Source organism: Haliotis rubra, unplaced genomic scaffold, assembly GCF_003918875.1.
Source record: "Haliotis rubra isolate DU_JTF1 unplaced genomic scaffold, ASM391887v1 Scf472, whole genome shotgun sequence".
NCBI classification, from domain to species: domain Eukaryota; kingdom Metazoa; phylum Mollusca; class Gastropoda; order Lepetellida; family Haliotidae; genus Haliotis; species Haliotis rubra.
The window spans coordinates 530,613-545,628 of NW_025767160.1; the positions used below are offsets into that span (position 1 = coordinate 530,613).

Here is a 15,016-nt window from a genome sequence, read left to right on the forward strand (position 1 = left end):
AACACACCAAAACATTGAACACTTTTACATGTTTTTCTGGTTGTTATACTAGTTGTATAGTTTGACAGTGTACATTAACTAGCTGAAATATCCTGGTGAGAGCTATCATGGACTGAAAACTTTTGACTATAATGACTAAACTAATACTAAAATTGTTATCAAATCAATGTTTTCATAAGTATGAATATCTAGAGACTGCAGATTTGAAATGTTTCACAAGTTTGTTTGAACATTGCAGCAACGACAAGGAACTTGTAAAAATTGTAATAATAGAAAAACGCTTCTTTCTTGCAATTATATTGTTGTATGACTCGCTACATGTACTGAGGAATATCTGCTACTTCATTATGTGCAATCATCTAAAACGTTGTACACCTCGCTGTCCAACTCATAAGCTGAAAGTACACGGAGTCTACAGATCAATATATCCAGTATTTAGCGTATGTCCGAAACGATGTTTCAGAAATGTTTTGAACACTTTGAATGTCAGGGACAAATTGACCCCGGAATATCATTAGGTAGAATCATCCTTTCATGAACCTAAAAACACTGTATTAAACTCTAATATATATATTAATTTTGCAAATATATATATGAGCTGATATATTTGAAATATATATATCCACACATTTAAAAGAAATCTTCACTGAAAAACGCCATCTTATAATATGATTGCAAACCTTTACTGCCTGACTGTGCGCATTATGTGCATCTAGACTATCAACAAACCATTGCCAGTTTCTGTTAAAGTCAGTACAACACACGCCCAGTTAGCTAAAGTCCTGGTAACGATGTATCCTGACTACGACACAGTGAAGAAAACTCACATGCCAGTAGAGACCTGCCCAAAGTAATTGCCGGAGATATATAGCAACTTGTTTTATGCTTCTACACAAAAATCCAATCAGTGCTAAATCTTTACTGTTGTCCCACTTTTGCTCTTTCGAGGACCTTCAACGATGGCATTCTGGTTTACTTTGTCATACTTGTGTATGCTTTTAGGGGACACCTTAATTCATCATATGCTTACCCCCCCACCCCTTGCCCCCCTAGTTATCTGTACATAGTACCGTCATAATGCGTCTGTTGGTTGTTTCGGTTAGAAGTTAATACCCTATTGTGCTATGACGGACGGTACACACGGGCCTTCGCATGGCGTATGCTGCCTGAGGGGTACAAGGAACAGTTTACACATGTGCAGCGATGAAAGAAGCAAAGGAAAACTCAGGATAAAGACATCATTGTCGCACAATATATCATTGCTACACTGACTGTTAATAAACTAGCAAAACATTAACATCGAGTTTCCAGCCATCGAGTACGTTTATCTACAAGGTTCTCATTCCAGCCATCGAGTACGTTTATCTACAAGGTTCTCATTCCAGCCATCGAGTACGTTTATCTACAAGGTTCTCATTCCAGCCATGTCTGTTCTGTAGCACTGTGTATATACGAATGGTGGTCAATGACACTTATATATTTACAGTCATGGAAGAAATTCAGGATACATTCAAGAGAAGTGATGTATTCCATCGAGTTATGGGGCAGCTCATTCCGTGGTATAGAAGGTGAGTACATCACATAGTTTAGTTCCATTAAAGAGTCATCAACAATTTAAATGATAAAGAAATCCATGGTGATTGATTCGCATGTATACCCTTCTTAACTACGTGTCAGTATGTATGGAGACAGAACATCCATCTGTTTAAATACTATTTATACACCGTGCCATGTGCGCTGTTTTAACCAAATTATCGCTCCTGCAGTTATTTTACAAGTCTGTGATCACCCTTCGTTCAAGGTCACCAAGGTACGGGTGTGTTGTCCTACTTCGTGTTCTTGAGGTGGATGTTTGGCCTCAATTTGCTGCTGTTTCTTCTCCTGTTCGGATTCATCACTGTGCCGACGATCCTCCAGCCTAGCATCGACTACAGCACCACCAGCACCGACACCGCTGTCAACCTCTCCTACTACTGCACACAGCAGTACAGTCTCAACATATCCACGTATGCAACAGAACTCATCCTCGACTTCATCCAGGGGACGGTACGTTATGACAGCCTGCCTTCTGGTCTTCAGGTTGATGGTTACACCATATTTAAATCCTCTGTTATTGAGCGTATCTGTCGTGAGATGTGAATGTGATATACACTCACTGTCTCGCGAACTCTACGTATCAGTACTGTATGACAGCGATTCCTGTACACATGCTCATGGTATAGCTATATCAATGTTGTTTGTTTGTTACCAATGTTACATAAGTACATTATTTTGTAAAATCACTAAAGCAGCTGAGTATAATGTAGCTCCATCTCTTTCTAGGGTTATATGGAGAAGACGTACCTGTTCTATGGCTACTACTCCGGCACCCAGTTCCTGGCAGGGTCAGGAGTAACAAGCAGCTACGACTACAACGTTCCCCTCGCCTACTTCCTCGTCTCCGTCGTGTGTCTACTTGTCAGTTTGTTCCTCATGGCTAAATAGTAGGTACTATAGACCACAGAGAACACTCACTGTGATCAATACCTGATTAGCCAGGTTCTCCCTCATAGCAAATACATACGATTATTTGGAGTTTGTTTTTCATCCATAGAGAATAATATCTTGAATTGGCGTTGTAACTACATCACGCGAATAGAGAAACAATATCACTGGAACAGTGTTGCAATGGTGGTATTGTTTGGGCAGCAACACGCCCGGAAGGTAATGTCAAACCAGCGTATTAAACCATGATACCGAACCACGTTACCTCTGTGGTCAGGTATTTCATGAAATATATCTGTTTGAGTGTTCGTGTGACATGTTCAGAATGACATGAGTCCTGTACCTGCAGCACAGCCAGGGGATTTCGGGACGCCATCATGGATGAACATGACAACGGGAACAGCTACAGCAACAAGGTGTTCGCCAGCTGGGACTACTCCCTCAGTGACGCTAAGACGGCCAAGATCAAACACAGCAGCATATTCTATGATATATCCGTGAGTCGACCGATTTGCCAGCATATATATTGTATGCTCCTAGCATGTAACAATATACAGTGACCAGATAGATGCATTCGTTTATTCCGGTACCACAGATGAACTTTAAAATGTGTATGTACAATACAACCCACTTTAACCCACTTTAGTCAGTCTTCAAAGTTGAACCCCCACAGCAGAATTTGAGGCAAATCAATTCAGGACATATGCCCTTTCCTATGGTCCTGATGCCCTACAGTGACCTCGCTCTGACTTTCATGAATTCTTGGGTGATTACGCACTAGCTCCTATGTCTTACTGTAATGGAGTGACCTCACTGTGGCTCCTATGTCCTGCCGCCCTGGAGTGACGTCACTCTAACGCCCATGTCCTAATGTCCTAGAGTGACCTCGCCGAGGAGCGGTTTGAGAAGGAACGGGCGGAGAAACTGAAGGATGGTTGCAAGCGCTTCAGACTGTACACCGTCAGGTTCCTGGTCAACATCTTCGTCCTCGCCTGCCTCGCCACGGGAGGCTACCTTATCTTCTATGTGACCACGTGGTCTTCCAGCGTAAGTCTAGGTGGCGCTATACGGCTGCCCAATTAATGGGTTGAGTTCTTGTAGAACACACGTGAAGGTTTTTTGCACTGATAGCCCATTGTTTATATATTTCAATGTATAATGGCCACAAGTATTTCTCTCCCCAGTAATAATAATTAGTTTCTCAGACCCAAACCGTTTTGATTGATTTCTCCCAACTGATAAACGCCTAAATCCCGAATCACGTTGGCCGCCTACACCAAGCATGCCACAGTTCTGAAATACTCGTCGAAACATATTGACGTACCGTTCTAAAATGAATGACATGGTTGTGTTTGATGACCCCGATGTGTTTTTGCCCGTTTAAATAGTATGCCGCCTCCAACACCTCTGCCACCGGAACTGCTGCCTACATCCTCTTGTTTGTACAATACCTGCCCTCCATCACCATAACCGCCCTGAACGCCGCTATCCCCATCATCTTCAACATCGTCGTCAAAGCTGAACAGTACACCCAGGACTTCGTTGTCAAGATCACCCTTATCAGGTACCCCAGTGACTGGGTTGGTTGGACAGAAGATAATAATAATGATAATAATAATAATAATGATAAATATGCGGACCTCGCCTTTGAAATGTCTCGCTTGCATCCCAAGTACACTGTCGTCAGGCTCCCCATTGTTCTCGGTGCCCTTGGTTTGGTACCTCCTGATCTCTTGGCGCAGATCAGGAGAGTGCCCGGGTTCTCCACCGGGAGTACAGCCCTTCTGACACTCTGGGTAATGCAGAAGGCTGCAGTGTTGGGGAGCCTTCATATTCTACGGAAAGTTCTTGGTGGGTTCGACTAGGCAGCGTTTCCTGGGAGAAGTCCCATTCGCTGTCTGGGCTGCGTGTAGAGGGGACAAGGGCCCTGAGCTGATGATGAGCCTTACCAGCCTGACTGTGCCAGGATCACCCGAACCCTCTCTGCTGCATATTATCTTTAATCTGTAAAACATAATAATAATAATAATAATGTCGACTTTGCAATGAATTCACAGAGACTGTCCAACACCTTATCAGTGGATGCCCTTCCTTGGCACAAACAGCATATCTTAAACGACATGATGGCATGGCTCGCTGCTTTTACTACCGTCTCAGACATGCCTGTGGCTTTGACTCCGAGGTCCATCCATGGTACGACCCTGAACTTGTCCAGGGCGTCATGGAAAATGATGCTTTCAAACTTCTGTGGAATAGGCCCATATACAGCCTCAGAAGAATTCCTGCCAACAAACCTGATCTTGTCCTTTTTGATAAAGCCAATGAATTTATATACATCATTGAATTTTCTGTCCCTTTTGACAGGAATGTGATTGACAAGATTAAGGAAAAGCATGATAAATATGCGGACCTCGCCTTTGAAATGTCTCGCTTGCATCCCAAGTACACTGTCGTCAGGCTCTCCATTGTTCTCGGTGCCCTTGGTTTGGTACCTCCTGATCTTTTGGCGCAGATCAGGAGAGTGCCCGGGTTCTCCACCGGGAGTACAGCTCTTCTGACACTCTGGGTAATGCAGAAGGCTGCAGTGTTGGGGAGCCTTCATATTCTACGGAAAGTTCTTGGTGGGTTCGACTAGGCAGCGTTTCCTGGGAGAAGTCCCATTCGCTGTCTGGGCTGCGTGTAGAGGGGGCAAGGGCCCTGAGCTGATGATGAGCCTTACCAGCCTGACTGTGCCAGGATCACCCGAACCCTCTCTGCTGCATATTATCTTTAATCTGTAAAACATAATAATAATAATAATAATAATAATGTCGACTTTGCAATGAATTCACAGAGACTGTCCAACACCTTATCAGTGGATGCCCTTCCTTGGCACAAACAGCATATCTTAAACGACATGATGGCATGGCTCGCTGCTTTTACTACCGTCTCCGACATGCCTGTGGCTTTGACTCCGAGGTCCATCCATGGTACGACCCTGAACTTGTCCAGGGCGTCATGGAAAATGATGCTTTCAAACTTCTGTGGAATAGGCCCATATACAGCCTCAGAAGAATTCCTGCCAACAAACCTGATCTTGTCCTTTTTGATAAAGCCAATGAATTTATATATATCATTGAATTTTCTGTCCCTTTTGACAGGAATGTGATTGACAAGATTAAGGAAAAGCATGATAAATATGCGGACCTCGCCTTTGAAATGTCTCGCTTGCATCCCAAGTACACTGTCGTCAGGCTCTCCATTGTTCTCGGTGCCCTTGGTTTGGTACCTCCTGATCTTTTGGCGCAGATCAGGAGAGTGCCCGGGTTCTCCACCGGGAGTACAGCTCTTCTGACACTCTGGGTAATGCAGAAGGCTGCAGTGTTGGGGAGCCTTCATATTCTACGGAAAGTTCTTGGTGGGTTCGACTAGGCAGCGTTTCCTGGGAGAAGTCCCATTCGCTGTCTGGGCTGCGTGTAGAGGGGGCAAGGGCCCTGAGCTGATGATGAGCCTTACCAGCCTGACTGTGCCAGGATCACCCGAACCCTCTCTGCTGCATATTATCTTTAATCTGTAAAACATAATAATAATAATAATTTAAAAAAATGAATTCACAGAGACTGTCCAACACCTTATCAGTGGATGCCCTTCCTTGGCACAGACAGCATATCTTAAACGACATGATGGCATGGCTCGTTGCTTTTACTACCGTCTCCGACATGCCTGTGGCTTTGACTCCGAGGTCCATCCATGGTACGACCCTGAACATGTCCAGGGCGTCATGGAAAATGATGCTTTCAAACTTCTGTGGAATAGGCCCATATACAGCCTCAGAAGAATTCCTGCCAACAAACCTGATCTTGTCCTTTTTGATAAAGCCAATGAATTTATTTATATCATTGAATTTTCTGTCCCTTTTGACACCAATGTGATTGGCAAGATTCAGGAAAAGCATGATAAATATGCGGACCTCGCCTTTGAAATGTCTCGCTTGCATCCCAAGTACACTGTCGTCAGGCTCTCCATTGTTCTCGGTGCCCTTGGTTTGGTACCTCCTGATCTCTTGGCGCAGATCAAGAGAGTGCCCGGGTTCTCCACCGGGAGTACAGCTCTTCTGACACTCTGGGTAATGCAGAAGGCTGCAGTGTTGGGGAGCCTTCATATTCTACGGAAAGTTCTTGGTGGGTTCGACTAGGCAGCGTTTCCTGGGAGAAGTCCCATTCGCTGTCTGGGCTGCGTGTAGAGGGGGCAAGGGCCCTGAGCTGATGATGAGCCTTACCAGCCTGACTGTGCCAGGATCACCCCGAACCCTTTCTGCTGCATACAATCTTTAATCTGTAAAACATAATAATACCTTTTGATAGCCAATGAATGTGATTGACAAGATTCAGGAAAAGCATGATAAATATGCGGACCTCGCCTTTGAAATGTCTCGCTTGCATCCCAAGTACACTGTCGTCAGGCTCTCCATTGTTCTCGGTGCCCTTGGTTTGGTACCTCCTGATCTCTTGGCGCAGATCAAGAGAGTGCCCGGGTTCTCCACCGGGAGTACAGCTCTTCTGACACTCTGGGTAATGCAGAAGGCTGCAGTGTTGGGGAGCCTTCATATTCTACGGAAAGTTCTTGGTGGGTTCGACTAGGCAGCGTTTCCTGGGAGAAGTCCCATTCGCTGTCTGGGCTGCGTGTAGAGGGGGCAAGGGCCCTGAGCTGATGATGAGCCTTACCAGCCTGACTGTGCCAGGATTACCCGAACCCTTTCTGCTGCATACAATCTTTAATCTGTAAAACATAATAATAATAATAATAATTGGCTTGTATAGCGCCTAGTTTCCATCACAGATGCTCAACGGCTCAAGATGGATATGAGCTAGATTAACAACTAGTCTCTGAAATGAACATATTTTACAGAAAAAAACGTTCATAATAAAAAAAATATATATAATTTTATCAGGAGTCCTGAGACTTTCTTCATTTTCAGACACTGTGGAAATCTAGACTTGCCACATAATCTAGACTTGCCACATAATCTAGAATTGCATGGGCTTTCTTGGATATGTTTGTTTCAGGGTCTGTACGACAGACTACAGACGACCCTTCCAAGACACTGGTTATGTCACTACAAGGTGATAAAGCTGTAACGATCTACACGCTACGTCGCTGGACGCAGTAAACCAGGAGTTTGTATCCCGTTGTATGTTGTATGTTTCTGATGTATGTTTGTATTGTTTCCAGGACGGTATTTCTCCGCTTGGCCTCCCTGGCGGTGCTGGTCGTGTCGTTGTATACAGACATCAGATGTGGCCCCAAGGACTCGTGTCTCACAAACCAGGCTCCATGCACCGTCTTCAGGGTGAGGAACAATGTCTTCTACAACCACTAGTGCTACTATCCGTGTTTAAATGTTCATGTTTTTCACTTCAATATCTGACGGGGGCGGTGGGGTAGCCCAGTGGTTAAAGCGTTGGCTCGTCACGCCGAAGGCCCGGGTTCGAATCCCCACAAGGGTACAATGTGTGAAGCCCATTTCTGGTGTTCCCCGCCGTGATGTTGCTGGGATATTGCTTAAAGCGGTGTAAAACCAAATTCACTCAGTCAGTCGGTAATTTACGATGCATCATTCTGACTGAACATTTCGTGTTCTGTGTGACTGTTTCTGACTGTGACTATCCTGTCTGTGATATGTGACTGTTCTGTGACTATTCTGTGTTCAGTGTGACTGTTCTGTGTGTAGTGTGTGACTGTCCTGTCTGTGATATGTGACTGTTCTGTTGGTAGTGAGTGACTATTCTGTGTTATGTGTGACTTTTCCGTGAATAATGTGTGACTGTTCTACCGACAGTGCTGGGAGACGTACGTTGGGCAGCAGATGTACAAGTTGGTTATCATGAACTTCCTGGTAACTGTCGTCAAGGTGTTCCTGGTCGAGCTCCCGAGAAAGTAAGTACCTACCAAGACACGTTATCCATCCAAATGAATCTGTCAAACACTTAAACAGAATGGTGCACCAGTCATTATTTTCTTTGTCCATTGGTTACCGATACATGTTGCAGAATGTTGTTACTAACGTCCATATATCTGTGTTGACAGACTAATCGTCACTAAGTGCCAGGCCAAGCTGTTCCAGATGATCGGACCCCCCGAGTTCCAGATCGCTCAGAACGTCCTGGACCTTGTCTACACCCAGACTGTATGTTGGTAAGCTAACATACATGTGTAATGCCAGAAGGTTATGTTTGTGAACATGCATTCACAAACGCAAAACTAGCTGTAAGTAAGATAGAAATCTATGGATAACAAAAGTGTAATAATCTAATGAGGAAGGACGACATGCCACCATAGCGAGGGTATAGAACATTATCACTACTGGAAAGGACTTTCATTTGAATTTTGAAAACAATGATCATTACAACTAGCAAAACAAAAACATCGTTATACATCCTAATATTCACTGCCGTATACGCAGGTGCACTTTGAGTACCGAAAGAAAAGAATTCAAGTTTAGTTAGACATCACACTTACTGTTACAAGTGTTCCACTCATGCTACATTCGTCGTAAAGAACATGTGTTCCTGAGATACAGTTCTTGTGAATATGAAAACTCCTCTCTATTTCTTGAAATATTTAAAGTGAATGTTTCTTATATTTGAATATAAGGCCTAATAACAATTTATAGTTTTGTGAATTTTATTAAACAGTTTTACAAAATGCAAATTTAAAGAAAATTCTCTCTAATGAGGCAAACCTTATTAAACTGAGGAGCTCTGTCGTGTAAACATCTGTAGTAATTAACTCTTTACCTTAGATGTCACGAAGCTGTGTATAACAAGCTGTCTGTCTTGTCAACACGTGCTTCATGTCAAGCCACCATCTCTGTTCCAGGCTCGGATTCTTCTTCGCCCCACTATTGCCGGCCATGATTGTATACACCTGTTTGTGGTGTTCTATGCCAAACTTGTGAGTATGAAGCCACGGTTCAAGAACCCTGTACATGTAACATACATGTATGTTATATTTGGGATTACACTTTCTTAGTAAATGGCACTGTGTAATCAAACCCTGTACATATTTATTTATCATGGTGTTCTATATGGTATAAAGCCACGGTTCGAGAACCCTATGTACATATTTGTTTACTTGTAGTACTGACAATCCTAATGAAATATTAAAGCATTCCCCCCCAAAAACATGTGTAAATACTACATCACGTACGACGCAGAGAGCTAGAAAGTCACTATCCTGTTCGTTTGTCAGGTTTTGATAGCAGTTTTCGAGCCCATGATTACTGCTGCGAAATAGCCAGCCAGACTTGGGTGTACTTAATCCAATATATTTATATCTGTACGTTCCACACGTTTCCATCCTCCTGTGTTGCAGCTGTCTGCTCTGTTGGCGTGTGAGCCGTCCCAGCGGCCGTACCGGGCGTCTCGCTCCAACTCTTTCTTCATGGTCGTACTGCTGTTGGCGTTCTTCCTCTGCTGTGTTCCCGTGGGCTACACCATGGCCGCGTGGGTAGTCTACTGACATTGTACTGAAACACTGGGTGTACTGCCGTTTCCAACAGTGTCCCCGTTATAACGCGGCTTGTCAGCTTAATGTGTGAGGACGGGTTTGGTGCTGACGAACCAAGAAACAAATAGGGGCAAACAGGGATTCGAACCCACAGTCACAAGTTTCTGGTCTGCACTGCGAACTGCGGCGCCTTTGACACCTATTGGCAGGCAAGAACCCCACTACTTGGATGTAGAGGTATCACAACCATCAGTTACTGGTTGAAGCGCTGTATGGAGGTTGTGATATAAGGAATATTTTCTACTGGGTAGTGCGACTCAGAGTTGCTGTCCCTGTTGCCACCAGGATCGGCTGGAGTTGTGTTAGAATCGAATATACGGCCTGATTTATGTTTGAAACAATGTTCGGACAGTAAAACCTACCTCCCGCTTGAGTATAGATCACATATGTGGTGTAGTGGATAGAGCGTCTATCCCGGAGATTGGAAGACCGGCGGTTCGATTCCCTGGTCGCGTCCTTCAAATATACGTGTAATCATGGTACTTGGTGTTACCCTGCCTGACCTTCGAGGTCAGTGGGATAAAACAATGGCTGGGTGGTTCAGTGTCAGATGGTCAGCAGGGATAAAACAGATGGCTGATGTGCTACAGGTTACCTGATATATCCTATAGAAACATGAGAAACATGATATACCTACATGAGGTTACTGATATACCTATAGAAACATGATGTGCTACAGGTTACTGATATACCTATAGAAACATGATGTGCTGCAGGTTACTACTGATATACCTATAGAAACATGATGTGCTACAGGTTACTATAGAAACATGATGTCTATAGATATACCATGATGTGCTACAGGTTACTGATATACCTATAGAAACATGATGTGCTACAGGTTACTGATATACCTATAGAAACATGATGTGCTACAGGTTACTGATATACCTATAGAAACATGATGTGCTACAGGTTACTGATATACCTATAGAAACATGATGTGCTACAGGTTACTGATATACCTATAGAAACATGATGTGCTACAGGTTAGGTTACTATAGAAACATGATGTGCTACAGGTTACTGATATACCTATAGAAACATGATGTGCTACAGGTTACTGATATACCTATAGAAACATGATGTGCTACAGGTTACTGATATACCTATAGAAACATGATGTGCTACAGGTTACTGATATACCTATAGAAACATGATGTGCTACAGGTTACTGATATACCTATAGAAACATGATGTGCTACAGGTTACTGATATACCTATAGAAACATGATGTGCTACAGGTTACTGATATACCTATAGAAACATGATGTGCTACAGGTTACTGATATATATACCTATAGAAACATGATGTGCTACAGGTTACTGATATACCTATAGAAACATGATGTGCTACAGGTTACTGATATACCTATAGAAACATGATGTGCTACAGGTTACTGATATACCTATAGAAACATGATGTGCTACAGGTTACTGATATACCTATAGAAACATGATGTGCTACAGGTTACTGATATACCTATAGAAACATGATGTGCTACAGGTTACTGATATACCTATAGAAACATGATGTGCTACAGGTTACTGATATACCTATAGAAACATGATGTGCTACAGGTTACTGATATACCTATAGAAACATGATGTGTTACAGGTTACTGATATACCTATAGAAACATGATGTGCTACAGGTTACTGATATACCTATAGAAACATGATGTGCTACAGGTTACTGATATACCTATAGAAACATGATGTGCTACAGGTTACTGATATACCTATAGAAACATGATGTGCTACAGGTTACTGATATACCTATAGAAACATGATGTGCTACAGGTTACTGATATACCTATAGAAACATGATGTGCTACAGGTTACTGATATACCTATAGAAACATGATGTGCTACAGGTTACTGATATACCTATAGAAACATGATGTGATACAGGTTACTGATATACCTATAGGTGCTACAGGTTACTGATATACCTATAGAAACATGATGTGCTACAGGTTACTGATATACCTATAGAAACATGATGTGCTACAGGTTACTGATATACCTATAGAAACATGATGTGCTACAGGTTACTGATATACCTATAGAAACATGATGTGCTGTTACTGATATACCTATAGAAACATGATGTGCTACAGGTTACTGATATACCTATAGAAACATGATGTGCTACAGGTTACAGGTTACCTGATGATGCCTGATATAGAAACATGATGTGCTACAGGTTACTGATATACCTATAGAAACATGATGTGCTACAGGTTACTGATATACCTATAGAAACATGATGATATACCTATAGAAACATGATGTGCTACAGGTTACTGATATACCTATAGAAACATGATGTGCTACAGGTTACTGATATACCTATAGAAACATGATGTGCTACAGGTTACTGATATACCTATAGAAACATGATGTGCTACAGGTTACTGATATACCTATAGAAACATGATGTGCTACAGGTTACTGATATACCTATATAGAAACATGATGTGCTACAGGTTACTGATATACCTATAGAAACATGATGTGCTACAGGTTACTGATATACCTATAGAAACATGATGTGTGCTACAGGTTACTGATATACCTATACCTATAGAAACATGATGTGCTACAGGGTTACTGATATACCTATAGAAACATGATGTGCTACAGGTTACTGATATACCTATAGAAACATGATGTGCTACATGGTTACTGATATACCTATAGAAACATGATGTGCTACAGGTTACTGATATACCTATAGAAACATGATGTGCTACAGGTTACTGATATACCTATAGAAACATGATGTGCTACAGGTTACTGATATACCTATAGAAACATGATAGAACAGGTTGATGCTACAGGTTACTGACTGATATACCTATAGAAACATGATGCTACAGAAACATGATGTGCTACAGGTTACTGATATACCTATAGAAACATGATGTGCTACAGGTTACTGATATACCTATAGAAACATGATGTGCTACAGGTTACTGATATACCTATAGAAACATGATGTGCTACAGGTTACTGATGATATACCTATAGAAACATGATGTGCTACAGGTTACTGATATACCTATAGAAACATGATGTGCTACAGGTTACTGATATACCTATAGAAACATGATGTGCTACAGGTTACTGATATACCTATAGAAACATGATGTGCTACAGGTTACTGATATACCTATAGAAACATGATGTGCTACAGGTTACTGATATACCTATAGAAACATGATGTGCTACAGGTTACTGATATACCTATAGAAACATGATGTGCTACAGGTTACTGATATACCTATAGAAACATGATGTGCTACAGGTTACTGATATACCTATAGAAACATGATGTGCTACAGGTTACTGATATACCTATAGAAACATGATGTGCTACAGGTTACTGATATACCTATAGAAACATGATGTGCTACAGGTTACTGATATACCTATAGAAACATGATGTGCTACAGGTTACTGATATACCTATAGAAACAATACAGGTTACTGATGTACCTATAGATGATGATGCTACAGGTTACTGATATACCTATAGAAACATGATGTGCTACAGGTTACTGATATACCTATAGAAACATGATGTGCTACAGGTTACTGATATACCTATAGAAACATGATGTGCTACAGGTTACTGATATACCTATATAGAAACATGATGTGCTACAGGTTACTGATATACCTATAGAAACATGATGTGCTACAGGTTACTGATATACCTATAGAAACATGATGTGCTACAGGTTACTGATATACCTATAGAAACACGTGATACTACAGATTGGTTACAAGGGATGGTCCGTTCCGCATCTATAGCAACGTCTGCTGCCGTCACGGCGTCAATCATAATACTGTTGTGGTAAGACAGTTTGTTGCAGCTTAATTTCTTATTCTTGGTTTAGGTCAAAATATGCAATGACGTTTATTAATGTTTAATAACGTGGACTATGACCAATCAGCAATCTCATTGTTTCCCCGTTCTGTGGTGGATAAACGTGTGGAGAGCGGGAGGCTGGTTGGTCGATGCCCGGGTCTCACCAAAAGACCTTGAAACGATTACACATGAAATAACCCTGGCATTATGCGGATATTATAATGACTGCTGGGTTGATAAATCCCTGATAAAGTCCGGATTAGTGCAACTGGACACACAAACACGTGCACTTCAGTACAGAACGAGACGATAACCCACACGTCAACTCACCACCCCGCTTTCAACAGTTTAACGACTGTACTTGAATGGGGTACATAGGTGCAACTCGTCCCAGGAGTCATTAGTTAGGTCAAACACCCGGCACCTGTTTCCAGTCGACATTGTGGTGAGTTGTTAGTCCCATCATTTAAACAAAGCAGATTATTGAAACATACCGGTGTGTATACAATGTTTATGTTCCCTTCCAGCCTGCTGGTGTATTACTGTTCCGCGCTGAAGGGAGCTCACATTGAGAAGACAAAGACAATGAGGCTCCAGCTTAAAGCTGTAAGTACACACCCATAACATGAATCATCAAACCTTTACCCTTAAACCTGGTGATGAGCCACGTTAATACCACTCCCACAAGCTAATGTGTACATCACGTTGCCGAATGTTTGAAACATTTGTAAGTCAGAAACCCCAAACCAGAACAGGTAGGGTAAATCGAAATATTTCTGTATAAGTTAAAGATCAAGTGGATTAAATCATGGCGAACCCAAGTCGGGTTTCCGTGTAGCTTCTCACATTCAGAAGTCATTCCATATGAACAAACACCCCACCCGATAAAACTTGAATGGTCACAATATCAAAGTTCACTTATTACAAACTCGTGTTTAGAAGTAAGTGATAACGTTATAATTGCTCATATATTCCACTTAAATAACTGTACGCGAGTCTGGGACTCATTTATTCACATTGTAATAACAGAAAAGTATAATATTGTTTATTCAATTTATCATTCATGTGGACGGAAAGCTGTAACCAAGAGTCTCTGGAAGCAGC

The 15,016-nt window shown here is 42.1% G+C and overlaps 1 protein-coding gene across 2 annotated transcripts in view; it reads left to right on the forward strand.

The window, feature by feature from the left end:
• The window catches only part of LOC124290722 (transmembrane channel-like protein 7), a 70,279-nt gene that overhangs the window by 18,952 nt on the left and 36,311 nt on the right, over nt 1-15,016 (forward strand). For both annotated transcript variants that reach the window (XM_046727527.1, XM_046727528.1), the window contains 8 exons: nt 1,487-1,568; nt 1,802-2,046; nt 2,323-2,483; nt 2,834-2,981; nt 3,364-3,531; nt 3,873-4,048; nt 7,696-7,813; nt 8,303-8,400. In XM_046727527.1, the coding sequence (XP_046583483.1) occupies nt 1,487-1,568; nt 1,802-2,046; nt 2,323-2,483; nt 2,834-2,981; nt 3,364-3,531; nt 3,873-4,048; nt 7,696-7,813; nt 8,303-8,400 (1,196 nt within the window). The remainder of the gene's footprint in view (nt 1-1,486; nt 1,569-1,801; nt 2,047-2,322; nt 2,484-2,833; nt 2,982-3,363; nt 3,532-3,872; nt 4,049-7,695; nt 7,814-8,302; nt 8,401-15,016) is intronic.